The 26532-nt window shown below is 34.0% G+C and overlaps 1 protein-coding gene across 2 annotated transcripts in view; it reads right to left on the bottom strand.

The window, feature by feature from the left end:
- The window catches only part of SEP2 (K-box region and MADS-box transcription factor family protein), a 31196-nt gene extending 8894 nt beyond the window's left edge, over positions 1-22302 (bottom strand). Inside the window, exon 1 of one of the 2 annotated variants that reach the window (XR_016041831.1) lies at positions 21972-22302. Coding sequence is in view for 1 of the 2 variants with exons in the window: in NM_001305829.1 (NP_001292758.1) it covers positions 21972-22156 (185 nt within the window). In the remaining variant the exon portion in view is untranslated. 2 annotated transcript variants of the gene reach the window in all.
- Positions 22303-26532: the final 4230 nt, after the last annotated feature.

Raw genomic sequence — 26532 nt, 5'->3', positions numbered from 1 at the left:
ATGGACATTTAATAACTTATAAAAGTGGATAATTCAAAACCAAGATAGACTTCTTCCTAGTTAAAAAGGTAGATCGGCTATCATGTAAAGGCTATAAATTATCCAAGGACAGAGTTTGACCACATTACATAGGCTACTGGTTATAGTAATATTTATACAAAGATAGAAGAGAATGGGTGGAATTAATAGGTGCCCAACAACTAAGTGGTATAAATTTGAAAATGAGAAAATAGGCTTATTTAAAGATAAATTAATTAAAGAAAGTAAATAGAACTCTGAATATGAGGTCAGAGGTATGTGGAATGAGATGCTTGACTGCAGTAAGAAAGTGGCAAAAGAAGTTCTTGGAGAAACTAGAGGAAAAATAGATTCCAATAAGGGAACATGGTAGCGGAGTCATGAGTTTCAGAAATCCTTTAGTGAAAAACAATCATGTTACAAGACTTGCCAATGTAATAAAAACGAATGAGAAAATAAACTTATTTAAGGACAAACTAGTTAAAGAAAGGAAATAGAAATTTGAACATGACGTCAATGTTATGTGGAATGAGATGGATGACTGCATTAAGAAAGTGGCAAAGAAGTTCTTGAAGAAACTAGAGCAAAAAGAAATTTCAATAAAGAAACATGGTAGTGGAGTGATGAGGTTCAGAAAATCATTAGTGAAAAACTATTATGTTATAAAACTTGTCAATGTAACAAAAATGATCAAAACTTAGAATAATATAAAAATATGAAGAAAAATGTTAATCAAATAGTAAGTAAGGTTAAACTTAAGACGTATAATAATCTATGTAGTAAACTGGGATCAAGAAAAAAAGATAAAAAATATGTCTTTAAATTAATAAAACTGAAAGAGAAAAAGTATAGAGATCTAGACCATATTAAATGCATTAAGAGTGATGATTAAATAGTCTTTGTAAATGATGAAGAGGTCAACTTAAGATGAAGAGTTTATATTAAAAATTATTAAATGATGAACACAATGGGACCGCATTGGCAGAAGGAACTATTGACATAAATGAGAGTGAAGGTCATAGATACATTCATAGGATTAGGATATTAGAAGTAAAAGAAGCTTTGAATAGGATAAAGATATGAAAGTCTCTAGATTGGTATCTCGATAGAAGTATGGAAGTGCATAGGGGAGACTGACATTGACTGGTTGACCAAGCTATTCAACAAGGTGATGAGAACAAGAAAATGCAAGACAAATAGAGGAAAAGCATTGTGGTACCTGTTTACAAGAACAAATGAGACATAAAGAATTATGTAAATTATCGATGAATCAAACTTATGAGTCACACTATGAAGCAGTCAGAGAGAGTGATTGAGAGACAACTAAGATATGAAACGAGTGAATCAGAAAGCCAATTCAGTTTTATACTGGGAGGTCAACAATTGAGGCTATTTTCCTACTGAGGCAACTAATTGAGAAGTTTAGTGGGAAGGGAAAAGACCTCCACATGGTTTTTATTGATCTAGATAAAGCTCAATAGAGTATCTTGAGATTTAATTTGGTGGATATTGAAAAAAAAAAGAGTTTTTAGATATTATATTAACTTGGTGGGAGCTCTAACTAGTGTGCGACCAACTACTTTAGACACATGAGTTGAGTGACAATAGGCTCATATCAAGGTCTGAGTTGAGCCCATATCTTTTTGTCTTAATTATATATGACTTAACTAGGTACTTAAAATATGAGGTATCGTGGTATATGTTGTTCACGAACAACATTGTGATGAGACTCAAAGCAATGTCATCACAAAGAACTTTGGAGGGATGCTCTAAAATCTAAAGATTTTAAAATTAGCCAAACTTAAACAAAGTATACAGACTGCAGGTTTAGTAATAACAAGAGTAAATATGAGAAAGCAGTTAAGATTGATAATCTATAAAACCAAAAGGAGCTCACTTTCGATAATTTGAGTCGATATTTAGGAAAATGGAGAGATTGAAGAAGGTGTCACACATAGATTTAGAGTTAGGTGAGTGACGTGGAGATGTGTGATTCAAATTTTATGTGATTGCTGCATACTAATGAAGTTGAAGGGAAAGTTCTATAGGACAATTGTAAGGCCAGTTTTTCTTTATGAAGCAGATTGTTGGGCGGTGAAGAAACAACATACCATAGGACGAGTGTAGCTAAGATGACGATGGCGAGATGGATAAGTGGCAAGACAAGAAGAGATAGAATCTGAAATGATTATAATCCCGAGAACTTAAGAGTGGCTTTAATGAGCAATAAGATAAAAGAAAGTAGACTTTAGTGGGCTTGCCATGTGCAGTGTAGACCTAGTACCATTGACGGATAAATCAGGTCATCTAAACGGTAACCGCCCAGTTAGATCAGAACTGATCGGTTCTGGTTTGGGCTAGTTTTAGTAATCGGCAAGGTATTTCTAAAAAAATTATATAAAATCCCAAAAAATAAAATATTTTGTTTGTAATGTATTTTTTAATGTTTTTCATCAATATGACAAAGAATGGAAATTGTTTTTCTCATTAATCTTTTTTTTTATATTTTCCCATCCTTTTGAAAAATTTCAAAATTACACCTAAGCATAATCGATTCTTTAAAATTCATTTTTTCATTAATTTTCAACTTCATTTGTATGTGTTTTGTTTGATTATTCTTTAAATATGCTTTTCATATTTTATTGAATTTTTTATATCTTATTGGATTTTTTTATCAATTTTATTTTTTAACACTTTTTTGACCACCCGGGGCTTGCCAGGGTGGAATAGTTGATTCAGCTGGTTTACTGGATAGGCCAGTTGAACTGCTTCCAAGCCAATGTCTGGTTAACCGGTTCGGTTTGATTTTTCCAACATTGCTCAATACAACACCTATTAAAAGGTGAGAGTTAGTGCAAGTGCAAGTTTAAAAAAGGGAAAGGGAAAGGGCCAAAAAGACATGGTTGAAAGTAATGAGAAAAAATATTGGGGCTTATAGCCTTATTGAGAGTATGAGCCTTATTAGTGCAAAACGATGGACCAAGATTCTTGCAGCCGACCCTATAATAAAATTTCTCGTTCTTTTCAACATATCTTAAGCTTTATGTTTTACCATCTGATGAGTTTAGAGTGATTGTGACATCCTTATTCTAGAAGAAAATTGTTTTATAGTTTACAATCTCAATTTTAATTATGTAACATTTCTTCACTTATCAAAATACTTCTAAAATTTGAGTATTTAAACTTATTTATTAAAAAAGTCTTACTATATGAATTAGTCTAGTACCTTTTTTTAAATCTTATTGATGCCAAATCACAAAATATAAGTAAAATTTCAGTAATTTATTTCTTAAAATTTGTAAAAAATCAAAATAAAGGAGAAAAATATTAACTAGTTTATTGCTTGGGAATTTGTAGTAAATTTTCCTGAAAGAAACCAACACAACACATCATCAAAGGCTCTGATCCAATCCTTCTCACCAGCCTAGAGAGCAAATTAATATAGAAAAAAAAAGAGAGAAAAGAAGAAAGTTAGAGCCATATTTAGGTTTCTAACTAAAATAATTTTTTTATATTTATACTAAAAAGTGTTTATATTGGAAGTGCTTGTAGAGCAAATTGTTTATCAAGATTTTGAGAGCAAAGAAAACATCAGATAAATAGAGAAAAAGTATTGTAGTACCTATTTACAAGATCAAATGAGACATACAAAATTGTATAAACTATCGAGAAATTAAAATTGTACAAACTATTGAGAAATCAAAATTGAGCAGCGATTATGACATTTAATAGTGTATCAATTTGATTTTATTGTAAGGAGGTAATAGTTGATATTATTTTCTTACTTAGACAATTGATTGAGAAGTTTAGGGAAAAGAGAAAAAACCTCTATATGGTCTTTATTGATATAGAGAAAGTATATGATAGAATACCTAGAGAGTTAATTTGAGAGGTGTTGGTAAACAAAGAAGTCTCTGCAAGATATATTGATGTGGTGAGAAATATGTACGAGGGAGCACTAATTAGTATAAAGACAACTATTAAAGAGAAATGAATTTTCAGTGATAGTAGGCCAACATCAAGGGTTAGTGCCTAGCCTATAACTATTTGTTTTGGTTATGGAACAGTTAACCAAGCATCAACATGATGAGCTACTATTGTGTATGTTGTTTATAGATGACATAGCTTTGATGGATGGTATTAGAAAAGGGGTCACCGCAAAGTTAGAACTTTGACAGAATGCTCTAGAATCTAAATGTTTTAAAATTAGCCGGAAAAAGAAAAAGTTTATAGAATGCAAGTTCATTAATAATAAGGGAAGAAACGAATAATTAGTTCAGAATGATGACCAAGAAGTACCTAAAAGAGATTACTGTCAATATCTTGGGTCGATAATCCATGAGAATTGAGAGATTACGGAAGATGTTGCACATAGGATTAGAGTTTGGTGTGTGAAGTAGAAATGTGCTTCTAAAATTTATGCGATCGTTGCATATTAATATAACTAAAGGTGAAGATCAAAAGGACAATTGTAAGATCATCATGCTTTATGGAATAGAATATTGGGTGTTCAAGAAACAATCTATCCTCAAGATAAGCGTAGCACAGACCAAAGATGAAGATGTTGAGTTGGATGAGTGGTGAGACACAAAATGATAGATTTTGAAATTAATACATCCGACAGAACTTAGGAGTGGCTCCAATGGGCAATAAAATGAGAGAAAAAAGACTTAGGTGGTTAGGCCATGGGTATCATCGACCTAGAACAATACCTGTTAGAAGGGATGATTTGGTTCAAGTGAAAGGCTCTAAAAGGGGAAGGGAAGACCCAAAAGGACATGGTTTGAGTGAAGGTATGGTCTTTTTATAGAGTGGAATGGTGTAACTTGATTCATGTAGTCGATCTCAAATAGTTGGATTAAGGCTTGGATAATGATAATGATAATGATAATAATGATGATGATGATGATGATGATCATGACGATGATGATAATGATAATGATGACGATATTAAAAAATGTTTATCTTAAAAAGAACCTTTATGTTTCTAACTCCAAGAAAAGGCACAAATATTCTAGTTTTCCTAAAAAGTGTCCTCTTGGCTCTTATATACTAAAAGAATTCAGTTAAGTGAGTTTAAGAATAGTACTCTTATGAAGTTATATTTACAGTGCAAATTTGAGAGATTTCTAAATGAAAATCTCCCTAATCGGACACCTAAAACTATTTAAATTAAAAAAGTATATGAGTCGTGGGGATCAATCAAATTATGATCTAGGGGCTGATTGGATCTTCCCTTAGATCATCGACAAGGCCACCATAGCCAATATGCAAAATAACAGTAAATGCAAATAGATAGATGCTTAACTAAAGTGCTTAAAGGTAGTTTAGAAGATGGAGGCTTATCTGCCCGAAGGCTAGAGCTTCGTCAGTATCTAGACTGTGGTTGCATTTACATTGTCTGTCCTCTTCCTTGTCTTTAGAATTGACCAAGATTGAACCTTGGCTTAAAATAAGTCTTTAAGGTGCTAATAAAAATAAGGTTTCGGAGTTTAGGACTCACGTTCTTAATTCTACATTTTAGAGGCTTGTTTAAGCCTTGTCCCTTATCTCTAATTCAAAATTTCAAATTTATGGCTGTCAAACACCTCATGTTGTGTAGGTCAATTGGGCTTTAAACAATATGAATCATGTCATCAAAGCCCTATTATTGGGATATCTCTATGATAGTGTGTCATCAAAGCCCTCTAGGGGTTAACTAAGTACTCCTAAGGCATTTTTAAAGGTTTTAAGATGTGGACATATGAGAAAAAATGCTAAATTCAAAGTGGGGTGTCTACAAACTCAACCTCATCTTAAGCCAATCAGAAATCCAAAGCTCTCTCTCTCTCCATTGGTGTGGTCACACTTCATTCTATTCATATGACCATACCCTAAGAAAGGTCGTTTCCTAAATGAAGATCAACTTGAAGAAAAGAAGGATACAGATAATTACGCTTATTCCTATTTTGTAGGGACTTGATAGGTATTGTTTACTATATTGTGAGTTTATAAATCATAGTCATTTAGGAATCAATATCTTCTCATTACTAAGTTAGCAAAGAGTAGGACATGTTGGATTGCTTGGGGATCAAGCTAGGAGTTCAAGAAAGCCTATATAAGGCAGTTAGTAACCATATTAGAAACAAAGAAACAAAGTGCTTCTTGATGAAGGAAATCAAGAGAGAAATTATCTCAAGCCGAGCGAGAAAGATTCTCCTTAAAAAAGGAAGCTAAGAAAGACAAAAATACTCTTGAAGAGAGAACGAAACCAAGATATAGAAATGTCCTCTCGAAGAAAATGAAGTCAAGAGATAGAAATATCATCTTCAAGAAAAAAAGGAAACCAACAAAGACACAAGTACTCTTGATATAAGAAGGAAGCAAAGAGATAGAGATATCAACTTGATGAAAGAAGTAAGAGAGAGAAAGCCCTGAACAAGCACGATATCTTCTCAGTATTTCTCTTTGTTGAGGATTGATGTCTTGTATTATGAGGAAATAGATCTACCAAGGTGGAGTAAAAAAGACGACTCCGGAGGGCCGTTAAAAGCTCGAAGGGCCGAAGGCCCGGAGGAGTCGTCCTGACAAGTTGACTTGATGGACTCGACCCCTGTGAGGGTTCGTGGGCGACAGCCCCTGAGGAAAAAATTCAAATATATCCGTACATGGGATTCGATATATCTGGGACTTGATATATATCTGTACAAGGGTATTTTGGTAATTTGTACCATTTATCTGGGACTCGATATACATCGTTGCGATTGGGGGTTCATCCAAAAAGTTCGGGGTTAAGGGAAAAATGCAGATCTCTTTGTAATTAGATAAAAAAATAGGGAGGCGAGAGGAAGAGAGAGTGTTGTAACCATATTCTCTATTGCCGGTAAAGAAGCTATAATCTCCAGTGGATGTAGTCACGTTGCCGAACCACGTATATCTTTGTGTTGCGGTTGATTGTCTCTTTCTTTTGTGTTTGTTTATTCTTTCTTGTTTTTCGTGGATTGCTTTTCGTTTCTACACTCTTTTGTGTTGAAATAGAGAGAAAAAAGGACTAGTGACATTGACATAGTTATGTGGTTTCGGGAGTATGTGGTTTCGGGAGTGAGTTTTATGTGGAACATCAACCTTGACATCATTGGCTTTCTCAATTCATAATTGAAAGGGTTGAATTAATTGTCTCCTTGAGTCTTCTAGTTTGTACAATTTACATTCTATTACCACAAAACCTTATGGTTGTTCCACATATATTTATTTATTTAAAACTCCATTTTAAAATGTTGATTTCACCTCAAGTTGACATAATGACTACTACTTTTGTGCAACCACTATACTCAGGGCTCTAATTGTTTCTATTCTTGTAATTAAGGAAAAAGTTTCATAAAAGTCATTACCTGAATATTGTGGATTTGCTTTAGACATGAACCTAGCCATATGTGTTTGAATTAGGCCATCTAGATTGAAATTTCCTTATAAATGCACTTCACTCTAATGATGTATTGATCTTAAACCCGATCTACCAATTCCGAATCATGATTATTTTCAATCATTTTTATTTCTTCCTGCATTTCCTTTATCCAAACTTCTTATTTTTTACTTACCCGAAAAAAAGAACTTATTTTTTCTCGACTTCTTCAATGCTTTCTAGTTCAATGATTGGAAACTTACATGATTAATAAATCTCCTTTAGACTACTAACCTTTCATGCAGCAGAAAGGTTCCGTAATACTGGCCAAGTTTGAAGCATTGCATATGAATGAATCCAAAAATATTTGGTAATACTTCTCAATTGTAAACCAATTGAGAATAAATGGAGAAAATATAAATAATGTTTATGTAGAAAATTCTACAGTCACTTGATCATAAGTATGAGCACATTGTTGTAGCCATTGAATAATCAAGATCGAGTGTCTATTACTATAGATAAACTCATGGGTTCCTTGCAAGCCCATGAACAAAGATTACAAAAGCGGATTCAAAACACTTTGGAATATGCACTACAAACAAAGCTTACACTGAAAGACGAAAATGAAGAAGGCCAAAGAGGTTATGACAATGGAAGGAAAGGTTGTGAAAGAGGCAACTTTAACAATGAAGGCGTGAGATACCAAAACCCATAAGCTCAAAGATCAAAGAGGGCGAGGAAGAGGTAATATTTCAAGGCCATATAACCATTCAAGGTATGAAAATCTACTATTAAAAATTGTCAAAAATACGGTCATTATAGTTCTGAATGTAGATAGCATCCTCAAAATGCTGTATTTGAAACTAATTTTGTTGAAAAAAAATGATGAAGAAGAACCAACTTTGTTATTAGCTTATAATGATACTAATGAGAATCAAATGGATGCTTGGTACCTTGACACCGGTGTAAGAAACCACACATGCTGTAAAAGGAGTTGTACGTGGAGTTCAATGAATTAAGTCATAGGCATGTAACATTTTGAGACTTATAAAAGAGGAGAGTAAAAGGGAAAGGTAAAATTTTGATTCAAATGAAAAATGGTAGTCATCAAATTATTTTCAATATATATTGTGTCGGACATGGAAAAATAATGATTTGAGTGGGGGGGGGAGGGGGGTAGGGGGTTTTTAGAAAAAGGCGATAATATTTTTTATCAAAAAAAGTACCTTTTACTTAAGGGACCAAAGAAACAATTTAATTGCAAAGTGACTATAACTAAGAAAATAATATTTACAATGAATATTAAAAGTGGAAAATATGAAATGCCTCAAATCTATTTTGAATGATGATTCATGGTTATGGCATTTTTGTTTTGGCCATCTTAATTATGTCGGCATAAAGTTGTTGTCAAAAGAAAAAATGGTAAATGGCTTGCGACTGATAAAGCAACATTAAGAAAGCTTCAAGAGTGGAAAATCAAGGAAAGCATAAAATCCTCTTCAACTCATGCATAAGGATGTGTGTGGACCACTTGAAACCATCTCACTTGGAAATAGTCAGTATTTTCTAAACTTTAGTGATGATTATTGTAGCAAAACATGGGTTTATTTTCTTAAAGAAAAATCAAAAGTTTTTAACGAATTTAAGGAATTCAAAACTTTCATTAAAAACCTTTGTTGAGAAATGGAATGGTTTTTAATTAAAATGATAATATCAAATAGAGGTGGAAAATATAGTTCAAATGCTTTCCTAAATTTTTTTAAAGAACAAGTAATTTGCCAACAAATGACCACATCCTACACACCACGATAAAATGGAGTTATGGAAAGAAAAAATAAAACTATTTTGAAAAGGAAAAGAAATGCCAAAGAAATTTTGGACAATCGTCGTTGCTTATGCGGTATATCTGCTGAATAGGTGTCATATAAAAGGTCTATGATATAAGATACCCAAGTGGTCATTGCTTGTGCGGTATATCTGTTGAATAGGTGTCCTATAAAAGGTCTATAATATAAGATACCCAAAGAAGCTTGGAGCTCCTACAAAGACAAATGTAGAGCATCTAAGAATCTTTGGGTGTGTGGCTTTTGCTAAATTCCTGAATAAAAGATGGCAAAGCTTGATGATAAAGGAGAAAAATGTGAGATTATGGAGAAAATACAAAGGGTACAATCTCATTACTAAAACGGTACTCTTAGGTATAGATGTGATTTTTAGTTAAAATGGAGTATGGGATTGGAAAAATAATCAAGAAAAGAAAACTAGTAAGGTTGATGAAGTGGAAGATAAGTGAGAAGTTGAGCATCAAGAAGGTTCTTTGAGTAGTATTCATAATTCATCCTCTAGTGACCAAACTAATTCTTCAACAAGTAGTTCCTCTCATAAGCCCATAAAAACAAAAATCAAAGAAATTTATTCACTTACTCGTAAGCTTGATGTTGAGAGAAGATCTCACAGTGCTTTGCCTTTATGTAGATTTTGATCACATTTATTTTGATGAAGCATGTAAAAGCACAATGTGAAAAAATTCCAGGGATTACGAGATTGAAGCAATTGAGAGGTGAGAACTTACAACACTTCCAAAGGCCATTGGCATGAAATGGAACTACAAGACAGAGAAAAATGCTAATGGGGATAATGACATGTATAAATCAATATTAGTTGCTAAAGGGTACAAGCAAAGACTAGGAGCCGATTTTATGAGGTATTTGCCCCCATTGCCCATTTAGAAACTATTAGATTAATCATTTCTCTTGCAACCTATAATAAATGGAAATTTTTTCAAATGGATGTGAAATCAATATTCTTGAGTTATGTTTTCTTGAAGAAGATGTGCACGTTGAACAATCAATTGGTTATGATGAAAAAATGACAAGAAACTAAAGTTTACAAGTTGAAAAGGCTTTGTATGATTTAAATCAAGCACCTAGGTCATGAAATAGTACAATTGATAAATATTTTCTTGAAAATAGAATTTCTAGATGCCTAAATGAACATGCCTTGTACATAAAGAAAAATGAAAATGGAGATATTTTGCTTGTTTGTTTATATATTGATGACTGAATCTATACAAGAATCAATTAAGGTATGTTTAAATAATTCAAAGAATCCATTATTACGGAATTTGAAATGACCAACATTGGGCTTACATATTATTTTCTTTGTATCGAAGTTAAACAAATGGATATTGGACTTTTTGTATCACAAAATTCTTATGTAAAAGAAATACTCAAGAAATTTAAGATGGAAAATTGTAATCCGTTAAATACACAGGTAGATTATGGTCTTAAATTGAGGCAAAAAGGTGATTGAGACAGGCTTGATCCTATCTTTTTCAAAAGTGTCGTGGAAAGTCTCTTATATCTAACATATACAAAACCGGATATTCTATATAGAGTAGGTTAGGATAGCTGATACATAGACACACTAAATACCACTCACTTGAAAGTTGTAAAACGGATTCTCTGATATATCATAGACACATTTTACCATTGCTTATTTTATTCATGTTCTAATGTTTTTGATCTTGTAGGTTTTGTTGATAGTGATTGGGCTGAAGACTTGGATGATAGAGAAAGTACTTTCGAGTGCTTCTTTTGTATGGGAAGTTTGGTATTCACTTGGTCACCGAAGAAGCAACTGATCATGACACTATCGACTTGTGAGGCCAAGTAGATAGCCACCACACATTAAGTACTTGTCATGCATTGTGTCTACGAAATCTTCTCAAAGAACTTCCAAAGAATCAAGAGACTCCCACCAATGTCAATGTAGATAATAAGTTGGCAATCACATTGGTAAAAAAAGCCGGTCTTTCATGAGAGAAGCAAGCATATTGATACACGGTTCCATTTCATTCGGGACAAATGAAAGAGAAGAAGGTTAAACTTGTTTACACAGACATATGATTAAGTTGCGGATTTTTTTATGAACCCCCTCAAATATGAAATGTTTCAAAAATTAAAATTTGTGTTAGGGGTGAAGTTGGAAAATCAAGCTTTAGAGTGATGTTAGAAATAAGTTTGATTTTAGTTAAAGCTATTTTGGGTATTTTAATATATTATAAGTGACATTTTGGAACATTTATATTAAGGGAAATTTCCAAAGTTACAATTCCAAGATTGACAGAGAGTTGTCCAAAGCATGCAAATTTGAATTTGGAATATGCGAAGTCTAGAATTTTCTTGTATATTTTTATAAATTCATCCAAGCAAATATGGTGCATGTTTAAAGAGGGAAACCTCTACTAGAAAGGTGTAGAAAGTGTCTCAAAGGTCCTACAAGGTCGACATATCCATGTATTATGTATTTGTACTTTAGTGTTGGAAGAAATAGAGTTAATTTGATCTTTTGAGTGCACAAACAAGGCTTCTTCGTCCACACTTCCAACAACACTACTTCCCTTATCAATGCAAGGCTTCTCCCATAACGAAAATCAATGGGGAAACTTATATTCCATCATAACTTTTGTTATCAACTTAGTTTTATTTCTTGTGTTATACATTTTGCAGGAATCAACAAAGTAACCATTTTTGTATTAATTGACCAATAGTTAATAAGTTTTGGTCTAATTTTTTTTTGGGTGAATAAGTTTAGTTTTGATCTAATTCAGTTTCAATGGGAATGGTTCCCTTACATTTTGCTTCCACCATAGAGCCATTCCCCATTCACACTTTTGAAATTGAGAAATATTTGATTACTACACCCGTTATCTAGATACCAATATCATCTTTCTCTTGTGAGACAGATTGGCATGCATAAAATATATTCCCTTTCTTGAAAATTTTTCTTCATCACAATTTTTAAATTTACATTTTTTTTTTTGTATGTCCAATTATTTTTCAATTAAAACATTGTGGTATTCCACTATATGAACACTCAAATGTTGAGAAGTTTCTTTACATGCAGAATTTGCATTCAGATTTAAAGGTTTCAAAGCTCATAACTTTACATGACTCGTTAATTTGAGCTCTATTCTTTTACTCTTCTTGTCTCTCATTTGTTTCCATCTGATCTTGAATCATCTTTCGTAAGAGATTTCTGAGAAGCAATGGCCATGTTTGACCGAAAGCATTTTCAACATAATTATCATATTTCCTTTATTTTCTTTTTTCAAGTGACAGTAAAGACTCGATCAATTCTTGCATAGATAAGTAGGGATATCCTTACCTTCCATTGTTTTGGAAAAACAATCTTCCATACCTTCAGATTCCTTCATTTTAATATTTTTTAATTCTCTGCTGAAGGATTGGAGTATGCAAACTTGTTACCTTATTGTTGCCTTGAAATTGTCCTTGCAGAATATCTTGTGCTTTCTTAGCTTTAATGGTTCCATTATTCCTTAGGAAAATAGTCTAACATATTCCTTGTTGAATTAGAATAAGGTCTTTCAAATCCTAGATCTGAGAGTCTCACTAAAACTTTATTTTTTGGTGTCGGATACACCCAGGTTTAATTAGCCTCGCCATACTCCACACACTTTGTGACTGGAGCATGGTCTTCATTTTTAATTTTTCAAAATCATAATTTTCTCTTCCAAAGCTTAGAACTGATGGTTGTGTAAAGCCATCACTTGCATGTACCATCTTTTTCTGGCTAAGATGCTTCTTTTGTGTCAACGCCTGCCCAATCTTTGGTTGTGACACGGCTCAAGTACCAAATTCTTGGGTGGAAAAGGCTATGTAGAGAGAGAAGGGAGATGGAAAGGGTTTTTCAACTCGCTATAGCAGAAGAAAAAAAAAAAGAGAATAAAAAGAAAAGGTATTTGTAATTTTTGGAAGCGTCACATTACTTGCATTTGAGTCGACTTTAGTTTGTTTACATGTCATGTTCAAATCTTCTACGAAACATACCAAAGAGACCAACACATTAGAGACCTCCTAAACATATGCTCGCTACCAATTTGCATAGAAACTCAAAGGGCAATGTAGATTTCTAGGACCTATCTATATCACTAGAAAAATTTCCTTCTTTCTAGGAATAGACATAATGTACAAAAATTCTTTGAGGGACTTATAAAATGGGGGGCAACATCACTTCTATGTTTCTTTGCAATCAATCAATCATGTGAGTATCTCTAAGCCCTCACCTGTACATAAAAAGAATTCAAACATGTTCCTTGCTATCACGAAGGCATCATTATCCATGGATCTTCTATCTCTTGTCTTGATCCAGAGCAACTAAGCTATTGATCATTGATCAGGCCAAGTGCTATTGAATTTATGGTAAGTTAATCGCTTGGAGGAGAAAGAACTAGAAGACAATTGCTTAGTCTAGTTCTTGGGAGAAACTTAATGCCTTGTTACTCCTAAAAGCTTAAGACTGTTAAAATAATTACATTGAGACCGGAATTTCTTGCAATCCATGAAATCCTTCACTTTGCAATCCGAGTAAAGTTGAGATATTTCTCATGACTGATTTGGTTGATGATGTGACGACTACTTATATAAATGTTGATCGAGCAAAAACAAGGAGAGCAATTTAGTGAGAGAAACAAAAAGAGAGAAAGTAGAGAGAGAAAATTGGGGGGCCTAGCTCAATGATAAATCTTAAGAAGCAAACTGATCTATCATAGAATGAAATTTGCATAGAAGAGTCCCTAAAAATGGTATTGTCTTATATAGATTTCGATATTTCTTAAAAGCTTCTTAATTTCCCTTAAAAAAAACAACTTCCTTAAAAAAAACAACTTCCTAAGTATATCCCAACTACCAGTCCTTCAAATTAGCTCGCATTGGAACTCTCTTTCTCCCTTCAAAGCTTATGGGGACTAACAGTCCAAGTTGCGCTCATGGGACCCATATCGGACCGACATCATTCTCACCAAGTTTGACAGAACTTGTCCCCTAGTTTGCATACGAAACACCATAGTACTCGGTAAGTCATGCACATCAAAAGTAGGGTGAGTACAGTTATTTCGAGGGAGGTCGATCTTGTCGAAATCATCTTCGATCCTTCGAGTGTGCAGTATGTTCCGACTTTTTCTTTAGTTTGTTGTAAGAACCTGCTGGAAATCTCTTTCTTTAGATATGCCTACATGTAATCTCCTTCAAGAAGACCTTTTTCTGCCAATGTGTGTCAGCCATTTCTTAATATTTTGTGTAACTTGCTTTAAGCCTTCAATGAACATATTCTTGAGTTTTTATCATATACTTTGTGGGGTCTTCTAAATGCTTTGTTTAGTGGCACTGAATTTGGTAAAGATATAAGACCAAGATAGTGCAAAAGAATACACCCATAAGCCACTTCAATGGACCTCTTTCCAGTTGACCTATTCACCTTTAAGTTGCAAGAAAACTTGGTCTAGGTACTTCTAAACTTCACTACTTAGGTCTCTTTCTTAACAAGCTTCTAGGTAGATTATCGAGGGTCCAAATTGCCACATTAGTTTGACAATTCATTTGAAGATGATACGCGATGCTCTAGTGTACATCCATTCCAAGTCTATTCCATTGGCTCAATGGCTCTCCAAAAATAGCTTAGAAATTTGGTGTCATGGTCTGATGTAATCGATGTGGGAATGCCATGATGCTTGGCCACATTCACTTCTTGGAAATTAAGATAAGCTACATTGGAGACATCCATAGTTGTTTCGTAAGGGGTTAAATTGGACTACTATAAAGAACTAATTAACAACTACCAAAAATAAAATCCATGCCTCTTTGGGTCCAAGGTAGACTAAGCACCAAATAGATGCTTACATCCTTCCATGGAGATCTGGGAACGGGTAAGTAAGGGTAGAGGTATGTATTTTGAGGCGTTCCTTCGAAACTTGACATGCTTGGCATCACTTCACATAGTGGTTTGCATCTTTCTAAATCCTTAGCCAACACTACTTCTCCACCAAGGTGGTTTTGTCACGATCAAAATTACCATCCAAACCTCTGGCATGCTGTTCTTTGATGATGCCCTATCATAAATAGCATCTTCGTATGCACAAATGAAGCCCACAAAATCGGAACCCATCATGGAATAGGAAGCTCACGTGCTTGCTTTCCTTGCATTACCTCTTAGCCCCTCCAAAATTCGAGTCATATTTATACAGCGCTTTCATTTCCTCAAAGCCAAGGACATGTGCATTCATAGTGTTTAGTAGAACAACACATCTACAAAGTGTGTTTGCCTCGTGATTGAGTTTCTTGCTTTTGTGTTTCGACACAACACTGAATTCTTGCAAGATAGCATACCTTTGACTTGTTAAAGATGATGCAAAGAAGTGGATGTAATGGGTAGTTATCTAGGTAATAGGTAGTTATCTAAGTAGTTGGCAGTTTGTTAAAGATGATGCAAAAAAGTGGATGTAATGGATAGTTATTTGAGTCATGGGTAGTTATCTAGGTAGTGGGCAGTTGTGTTGTAATCGCCTGTATATTTGGGCTCCTTGAATTGAAATGTGCCTGTGGTTGAAATGTGAGTGTGTTGAAAAACTTGAATAAAGTTGAGTTTTGTGCTTATCTCTCCATGAATACAGGAGTATGTATTTTTTAAAAATCAACAGTGGTATCAAAGCATCACCCAAAAACTTGCAACAAGATATCAAAGCTTTATCCATAAAATTTCAACATGGTATCGGTGCCGAGGTTGTGAGAAAAAGAAAAAAGAAGATAGGCATTGGCGTGGAGAGCCAAGGTTGTAAAAAAAATAAAAAGATAAGCATTGACGTGGAGAGCTGAAGTTGTGAAAAAAAGAGAAAAGATAAACATTAGCGTCGAGAGCCCAAGTTGAGGATAGGTATTAGAGAGCTCAGGTTGTGAAGAGAGCCCAGATTATGAAACGGAAGCCTAAGTTGAGGATAGGCATTGGAGAGCTCAAGTTGTGAAGAAAGCCCAGGTTGTAAAACGGAAGCATGGTGGGCCCATAAGCCTCTGAGCACAGGTTGCCAAAGATAGGTATTGGAGAGCCAAGTTACCTAAGAGATAGGCATTGGTGGAGATTTATTACGTGGAGAGGAGGACAGAGACAATACTCAAAGGAAGGTGATACAAATTTCTTTATTTTCGTGTATGTTTCCATATGGAAACAATAGCAACTCAAATATTTCTCAACTAACAATTCCGATTTTTAAAGGAGATTTTTATGAGCATTGAAAAATGAAAATGAAAACAATGTTTGGGTCTTGATTTAAAAAAAGGGTGATTTAAAAAAAAAACAGAACAAAAAAATGATTTGTGATCAAATAAAAGATGAAAAAGAAATTGAGATGTTCTTGGAAAAGAAGATGGAGATTTTTTTTTTAAAAAAATGGTGAAACAAATTGGAGAGCTCTTGATGTCGTATTTTACAGAAGTTTTCAGAAAATGAGATTCAAAAAAAAAAAAACTTAAAGGCAGACATGAGTAGTCTCACGGGAAATCCATGCTTATGTAGGCATCGGAGAAATGAAAAATGATTTTTGGGAAATAAAAAAAAAAGACACCACAGTCCTAGTTTGTCATGTCATGAAAAGGTATGATGATGCCATGAGAAGGTATTAAAAAGTAAATTATGTTTAGAAAAATAGGACATTGATGCCCTAGTTTGTGCCATGAGAAGGGCATTAAAAAGGAAATTATGTTTAGAAAGATAGTACATTGCAGTCCTAGTTTGTCATGTCATGAAAAGCATGATGATGCCATGAGAAGGCATAAAAAAGAAATTGTGTTTAGAAAAACAGAACATTGAAGTTCTAGTTTGTCATGTCATGAAAAGGCATGACAATGCCATGAGAAGGCATGAAAAAGAAAAAAAGTAATGTTTTATTTTTTCAAAAAAAAAAGGAAGAAAGAAACAAGAACAAGAAAAAGCAAGAAGAAAGAAGAAGAATCAAAAGCAACAAGCAAGAAGAAAGTAGAAGAACATGAAAAAAAAAACAAAAAAAAGTAGAAGAAAAAGAAGTATGAGCAAAAAAAGAAGTAAGAAGTAAGAAGAAATTTGATAGGAAAAGATGAAATTTTACATCAAGGGGGAGAGTTAAAGATGATGCAAAAAAGTGGATGTAATGGGTACTTATCTAGGTAATGGGTAGTTATCTAAGTAGTAGCTAGTTTGTTAAAGATGATGCAAAAAAGTGGATGTAATAGGTAGTTATCTAGGTAATGGGTAGTTATCTATTTAGTGGGCAATTGTATTGTAATCGCCTATATATTTGGGGTCCTTGAATTGAAATGTGCACGTGGTTGAAATTTGAGAGTGTGGAAAAACTTGAGTAAAGTTGAGTTTTGTGCTTATCTCTCCATGAGTACGTGCCGCCACATCAAGTACTTGTCATGCATTGTGGCTACGGAATATTCTTAAAGAACTTTTAAAGCCTCAAGAGACTTACACCATAATCCATGTAGATAACAAGTCGGCAATTGCATTGGCAAAGAACCCGGTGTTTCATGAGAGAAGCAAGCACATTGATACACAGTTCCATTCCATTCGGGACCAAGTGAAAGAAAAGAAGGTTGAACTGGTTTATACAAAGACGCAAGATCAAGTTGCCGACATTTTTACAAAATCTCAAACATGAATTATTTCAAAGATTGAAAGTTATGTTAGGAGTAACTAAGTTGGAAAATCAAGCTTAAGGGGGGATGTAAAAAATAAGCTTGGTTATATTCAAGGGTATTTTGGGTATTAATTTTAAATGTAAGGGACATTTTGGAAAAGTTATTTTAAGGGTACTTTTGGAATGATGTAAAAGAATTGTGTGGAGTTCTAAAACCACAATTCCAAGATTGAGAGAGATGAATTCCAAGATTGAGAGAGATGAATTTCTAGATTGAGAGAGAAGAGTCCCAAGATTGAGATAGAGGAGTCCAAAGCATGCAATGCATGCAAATTTGAATTGGGAATGAGTGACTAGAAATTTCTTGATTCTTCATGTAATTTCGTCCAAGCATGTAGGTTGTAAGTTATGAGAGGAAAAACTTCCCTAGATTGGTGTAGAAAGAGTCTAGAAAGCTCCTAAGTGGTCTATATATACATGTACTATGTTTTTGTTTAAGTAGAATGAAGAAATTGTGTTGAATTTAGCTCTTTTGTGCATATAGTACAAATTCTAAAAGTAAGCTTTCTTCCTCCCTATTTTCTAACACCAATCTCCTATAGTTTTGGATGCTTCTATGATTTTCCAACCACTAGCGCATTGAAATCATTCTTTTCCCCAGATTTTCTTGTCTCACAGAGAACTCATTAACATCCCATGAACCTTTTGGGAAGGCAGCCTCAAGGCTAAGCTTTGAGGCATGCATTGAACGAGCACCTCGCACTAACCTGTTACAGGGATGCCCAAAATCAAAGACACGGTCAAACATTCAACAAGTAGCCAAAGTTGTCAAATGATCTTTCTAATTCTTATGGTGTATCTAAGAACTTCCTACATTGTTCCTACTTTCTTATGGTAACTCATGTTTACTTGGTTCCTAAGATCATGCCAAATTTCCATGCAACATAAACGCATGGTGGGTAATGAGAAATTCACAATCACCATACAAGCAAAATGGAAGAGCGAATGTGATAAGTCAAGGACATGCTAGTCCTATAGTATGGAATGTTGGTAACCAATATTTTGGTTTATATTTGGTCGTGGTGGGCATGGGAGTCATTTCTGAGAAAGAAAAAATGAAGAATCTACACTTAGAGTCATGAAATTATTGATATGAGGAAAAGAAGTATTTTCTTGGAGAACTTGGGGGGAAAAAGAGGTAATTACATAGATTCCTTTGTTAATGAAGTGGTGTTCGAAGGCCAGTAGGGAGAGGAGGGAGGGAGAGTGGAATTAGGAGAACCCTCTCAAAAAGTGCAATAGATGGCCAATGACTAGTTACTTTTAAATAGCATATCAAGTGCAACATATGTACCGTTGAGAACATCGGTGATATATCTAAAGTAAAAAATAATATGATAATTCTAACTTATACTATGAATAAAACAATTATCATAATGATATACAACATACTTCGCAATATTTTTCATTTACGATATGTGGATGCTATATACAACTTACCAATCATAGGGTACTCGTATCTATATCTCAGCCGTGGATAAAATAACCCTAGTTATGCCCTATTGCTACTGCTAAAGTCCAACATCCAATTCGGATGTGGAAGTCTTATGTTTGACAAGTCTTCCAAGAGATTGGACTGCACTTATTTTGTGAATTTATATTTGGATTCCCCAGTTTACCCATGGATTACATTCAGGTATTTGTTGATAGTGTCATTGTGTTAAATCCTTGTTTTACTTGCATTTCTCATCTATTTTGCACAAGGTTCTACTGAGTTAGTGTTCTCAGTCTTTCACATAGTTTTATAAGTTAATATGCAAACTTTGCAGGTAAGTGTTGGGTTCTTAAACCTTAGCTGGCAGATAAAATGGAGAAACCCTAGTTATTGAGAAAAAAAACAACGATACAAAGAAAATAAAGCAAATCAATTGTGTTATGGTAAATGACGTAGCTCGAAATGATATTATAGATCACCACATGGCATACTTGAATATATTTCAATCCATATCACCCTCGAATCGAAACTGCAAGCCTTAAATTCTTGACACAGGCATACTTCATTTATAGTCCGTGCAAATAGAACTCCTTCCTCAGTTATCTTAAACCACGTAAGCAAATAATTTGTCACAGATTCTACCATATAATCTAATTCACGCGTCAAGGGCATTAAGGTTTCAAAACCTAAACAAACTAGAAAAACTATACAGCATTAATCATACCCACAAATTCTAACTTTCTAAGGCAGTAATAAACGTGGTATATCGAATACATGCAAACAAAGTGAACGCATTCCTGTATTCTCACAAAATTCCAACAATCTCAGCTATCTTAAGAATAAATATTTCAAAACGAGGTCAGCCATAAAAATAAAATAATCCACAAAAATTTGTGCTCGTCATCCTATAAACATTCTTTAAAAGTTTCCAAGTAGTTTGGAAGCTTCTAGAAACATATTTGCACCAATACAAAATTTCTATTCTACTCATGCCAAGAAATACAGAACTATGCCAATAATTAGGCTTTTAATTTTTCTTTTCTTTCTTTTTTTTTTCTTTTTTTCCCTTTTCTGAAGAAGAAAAAGGCGAAGTATTGAGCTTGTAAGTTTTCCTTCTAAAACGCCTGCTGATATTAACAGAAAATTAATTAAAAATTATTATAATAATAAAGGAATACACTTTAATGGTGTGGACTGTAGAACAATAAGAATTGGAGCTCCATCCTTCCATACTTTCTACCTTCTAGGTTATTCCCTCTTCTGCTCTTTTCACTAGTTTGTTCCCTTCTGCTGAAGCTAAAATCTAACTCAACTATTCTCTTCCTTCTTCTATATTTTTTTTTTTGAAAGTTTCCTCCCTCTATTGAACATAATAGTTTAATCTTTCTATGAGCACAGAAGACTGAAATCCTCAATGAATCAACGAACAAACAAACAATTCCCTATAATGATATAGCTTCAAGAATCGATCATGAAACAATGAGGAAACATTGACGCTTCCGCATTCTTTCTCACTTATCTTCAACTTTCATTGCGACCAATTTGTTTTCGGTTCTTCTCCTTTGTTTTTTGTACATCCGCTTTCACTAGGTTCCGGAACCCGTTACTTTCTTTCCTTTTTATGATTCCTTATTGCTCATTTTCAGAGATCTCAGTACTCGCACGATAGATGAATAAATTCTATTATTTCAATCCAGACGATCCCACATATTTGGGGATAACGCTCGGATCAGGATGATGATGATTTGAAATGACAAATGATTTTCCTTCTGCTTCACCAAAGATCTCCGTGAACATACTTCCATTCTAAATAAAACAATATTCTTTTTGCTCAACTGAAAGCAGGTTAAATCTTAAAGCATAATATCCAGATAACTAGCCAATATTTAGTGGAAGGACGATTTCTCTTTTGCACTTTTTTCTCATGCCTGAAACTTCTGAAAAAACTCAAAGTCTGCAACGCGTTTCTCTCATTATGAGACTGTAATCACTGAATCTAGAACCAGTACTCCTATTTTATTTCATATTTTTCCATCTTTATTATCTTTCTCAGAAACTTCAACTTTTTTATTACAGCAACTAATAATAATCACTGGATCCGAGCTTATTATGTATTACAGCTCATTGTTTTTCATTATCCCAGTTCTCCAAAATAAATGTAACGTTTTCAGGACCTGAAACATGAAAAGTTCAACATATTCTAAGATCCGAGAAAATATACACTGAATTATAAGCTTTTAGCCTTATTTTCTTTGGCATCTTCTTCTTCTTCTCCAAAAGACTTTGAGAAACTCAAACATTTTATCAGATCAAAGTGCACAGTCACTAAATCTAATCATATTATCTACATCTAATATCTTGCTTCTTCTTTATCCTTCTCCTGCAACATTTTCACACTTTAAAAATAAACTATCAGTCTCTACCTAGTTCCTGTTTCCGCCTCCTCTCTCTCCTGAACTGACCTAAACAACAAAAGCTCAACCATATCATTAGTTCAGAAAGTAAAGAACCAGTAAATTTAAAGCTTACAGCCCGATTTTAATGAATATTTTAAAACATTTAGAGTTCCACCATTTCTGAGAAGCAAAAAGACAGAAATTAGGGCATACCTAGAGGTGCTACAAAACTCGTAAAGCTTCCCTCTATTGGAGAAAATGATTAGGGCAACCTCAGCATCACAGAGAACAGAGAGTTCATAAGCCTTCTTCAAAAGACCATTCCTCCTCTTCGCAAAGGTCACCTGCCTGTTGATCTTGTTCTCTATCCTCTTGAGCTCAACTCTACCTCTTCCCATTTTTCAAAAATTCTTTCCCACCTTTCGCGATGTATTTTTTCCTCCTTTTTCGCTAGAGCGAAGAGGAAGATCGAACTCTCTCTCTCTCTAAAACTCTCTCTCTCCCTCACTCTCTCTCTCTCGTTTTTGAAGCATCTGGTTTTCCTGCTCTCGGACCGCCATTAAACAAATATATTACCAAATCTCTTTGTCCGCAAAACCCTACAGCTTATTCTCGACTTTCGATGAGTTACACGTGTCGGCTTTCTAGCGGATGGCCTTTGAAGTTCCGACAATGCCCCGAATGTTGTCCTATATTTGCGCATGGGTCCCTCAACAAGAGCTGTGGGCCAGTTATGGGGCGAGGTGTATTTGCAAATATTACTAAAGTACCCTCTGTGTGAGCTGGTGGGGTTTGGGAAGTGACGGAAATGCCCCTGAGGTGGAGGAGCCTTAGAAGGCCATTGCCGTGGCGTGTGGGGGAAATTACTAAAATAGCCCCGCTTCATATTGAGAAAAAGGAAACCCTATGAAAGCCCCCAAAGTGAAGATTCGAAATAGGACGGGAACGCCCTTGTGATTTGATAAGAATGAGCGCGTAAACTGTGCTCTCTCAAGATTGTTTTATACTTTTACTCCTTCAGATAAAACACTAATTTGGGATGTTTTTTTTCTTCTATTTTTTTTTTTGAAGTTTCAATAGAGGTGGCAATGGGTCGGGTCTGGTTGGATCCGGATCCGGACCTGGATCCGAATAGTATTCGAGTCCAAAATTTGGACCTATACCTAGACCCGTTTGGTCCCGAGTTTGGTTGGATCCATTGCTATCCAATGACTATGAGCTATTTTAATTTTTTTACAATCGTATACCCTATGAATACGAGGTTCTTCTTTTTTTTGCCAATGATAGTACTATAAATGTTGCCAATATTGTGATAATATAAACACCTAACGCGAGCCTAAAGACACGTGATTGCCATCATATTCCCTATGGCTATGGGTACAGATCGGGTTCGGCTGGACCTCGATCCAAATAGTATTCGGGTCCAAAATTTGAACCCATATTTGGACTTGTGGTCGAGTCTACCCGTCAGGTTCCGGGTCTGGTTTGGTCCATGCCAACCCTAAGTTTCAAGATCCATCTATTTATAACTAGACAATTATTTTTAAATAAAAATTTTGGATTTTATGTTAAACATCCAAATCATTCACACAAAAAATTGGACTAAAAAAATTGGACAGTTCCAATGCAACATATTTTATTTAGGCACATATAGAGTGAAACTTAATTTTCTTTTATTTTTCTTCTTTTTTTGAGGTTGTTTGCCAGATTCTAAATATCATATTGCCAAAATTTGAGATAAAAAAAATATCACTAGAGTAAATTTTGCCTGAGAGAGTAAATGAATAGTATACCCTCATGAGAGACGGAAATCATTTGGCTTGAGATTTTGGGCAAAATGACAAAATGCCCTTCCATTGCTTCTATGAAAACCTTTAAATGCCCATGTATTTGGAATCCTATGCAAGCTTGACCTCGAATTTACATTGCAATTTTCATGCTTGATCTTTCATTTTATTGCAATATTTTCATCCTTAATTTTTTATTTTGTTGCAATTTATCATAAAAGACGCTCGGTTGCGGTGGTAGCACCCGAACACCTTAGTCAACATGTTGTAGTTTTCATTTCCACTAACACCAACCGACTAACGTTTTAAAAAAACTAGCTCCTAAACTATTTAAAAAAGCTGGTAGGGGCCAGTTTTCCCCATTGAATTACTCAAAAAAAAAAGGAAAAAAAAAAAGTCCCATGAAAATCTATTTCTCGCAACAAAAATACAGGTATCCGACGGTTTAGATCATTTCAACCAATTAAAAGGCCATCTAAATGAGCATGGATCATTCTGTCATTCTTCTAGTAATTGTGTACTCTTATATAATGTAGAGTTTTCATTCTTAGCATTATACAATTTAGCAAAACTTTTATATTCTTATCCATAGAGTTTTCTTTCTTAGTATCATAAAATTTATTGAGGAAAATTAACACTCATATCCTCCTAATTTTCTGTGATTTAGAAAATCTCCCCGAAATGTTGTATTATACGGCAGACTTTTTTTTTATAATGTTTTCTGAAATGTATGTACTTTGGATCTTCAATATCCAAAATTATAATTTATTTGATGAGTACATATTTTGGAAATTGAAAGAATTTTTTTTTATATTATGACTCCAAAGCCAGAACATAGCTGTCTTGGCGTCAGACTCTTACCGAATGGCATGGTGTAGCAACATGACGATGAGTTTAGGATCCCTCTGTACAAGAATAACTACTGAAATGCAGTTTCTGAAGTATTTGAGATCTTGAAGGCCCAGAGCTAAGAGATAACTTTCTGTCTCGATGGTCCAACTTATCATTAAAAGAAAAAAAGAAAAAAAAAAACTTCAGATCCTTATGATCCGTAGTGGAGGCTTTATGGGAAAAAAAAATTGAAAACAAAAAAAGATCGCATTTTGGAAAAAACAACAATTTCAAAAAAAATAAAAATAAAAAAATTCATGAACCTAGAATACAACATTTTGGCGGGTCTTTAAGGGCGAATGAGAGTAAATATCCTCTTCCAAAGTAGATTCCATGTGATAAAAGAAACGAAGTGGTTTGATAGGGTTGATGCCCTATCAAACTAAGTAAAGCTTCACCTCAAAACTACAAAAAATTGCAAATTCGACATGAAAAAACCCTCAAATCAATCATCTTGGCCTTGACCATTTATAGTTATAAAAAAAATTAGAATTTTAAACATTAAAAAAAAAAATAGAATTTCAAACCCCAAAAAAAGTGTATATTGTAACACAGTATCTAGATTATCCATTTTACCCTAAAAATTGTTGTGAAGGATCCGCAAGATCAAGAGGTGTAGGCAACCTTCCTCTACCCCTTGGTAGTGGGTCCATATTAGGCATCATATTGATAGGTGCCTCCATGGCAAGGATGTATCTTTTATCCATGTCCATAGACAGCGGAATGCATGTGCTAATGCTATTGTCAGGGGTGTAGCGGGTGATGATTCTCTCTTTATTTTCTAATTTCTCACCTCTTTCCTTTTTCTGTCTTCTTTCCTTTTGTTGTTTTGCTTTCATAGTAATTTTTCATTCAATGAATGAAAAATTATTGTTAATCATTCAAAAAAGAAATAAATAAAAATTATAATCAATATTAGAAATTGATTTTAAAGCCATTATAGAAAGTTATGATATGCTTGCAAGTCGAGGATTCAAAGTGAACCTCGAGCCTTTACTTTGTTTTCATAAAGCCTAGGCAGCATAAAAACTGCATCTTATATATAAATACATCATAAAAAGTAATGTATACGTGGGGAATTTGGTCTCACTCAAATTCACTGCTTTGACTTTCGTCTTTTTCACATTCTTCACATGCTGTGTAAATAAAATAAAGTAAAGTTACCCCCTCGCTTTCACCTGCATACGAAATTGAGTGCCGGGTCCCAAATATACATTGTGGTTTAGCATTGACTATTTTACCCTTAGTTTTTATCTAGTTGCATCTAACTACTCCACCTCATGAACTTCGAGTTGTTTCATGTGGATATGATAATATCCATGAAAAGTAAAGAGTAAGTCAAAAGCTACCACTAAAAATAAACCTCTACAATGACTTGAAAATAAAAAATTGTCCCCCTTTAAAATTTGAACTCCAAAGATGGTGCGGATTTGATAGATAATTGAATATGCGAAAAAATGAGCAATCCAGATAATGTGTCATGTTTTAGAGTTTAAAATTATATATTTCCATGATTGTTGACGTCAAGATGATATTTACTAGCACCAAAACTACATTTTTTGTTGGGCTTAAGTTTTTACAAATTAAGAAGATGACATTCACATAGCTCAGTCCAGGGCATCTATGTTATTTTATTAAAAATGACTAAAATACTACCAACAATCCATAGTATTTTACAGCATAACTTGGTATTATGCAAAAATGATCATAGATTTATAACTCCTTTTAAAAATGGGTGTGGTTTATATAGAGCCTAGGTTCGAAACAATCAAATGTGGTTTCAATACTGAAAATCTTTGTGATAGCCTCAAAATATATTTTTCTTTATTTATAAAGTTTCAAGATTCAAAAATAATGTAGATTGACAAATCTCTAAAAATTTAAAATTCTTGAAAATTGACGATCCAAAAATGAGTTATAAAATACACTATTTCCAAAACCTAAAATCTTTTTTTTTCTCATGTCCATGCATCTTGATCTCAAGATGATCAATTTGAGGATATTTGGACATCAAAACAACCTCATCTAGTGAATTATTTTAGGTAGGCTCTAATTTGATTGTTTCGAGCCTCGGCTGTATTTAAACTTTTCCCTTT

The sequence above is a fragment of the Amborella trichopoda genome, chromosome 10 (assembly GCF_054954075.1).
Source record: "Amborella trichopoda isolate Santa Cruz 75 chromosome 10, AtrichopodaSantaCruz75HAP2 v2.0, whole genome shotgun sequence".
Lineage (NCBI taxonomy): Eukaryota > Viridiplantae > Streptophyta > Magnoliopsida > Amborellales > Amborellaceae > Amborella > Amborella trichopoda.
The sequence above is the reverse complement of the archived record's forward strand: the minus strand, read 5'-3'. Positions and strand labels throughout refer to the sequence as shown.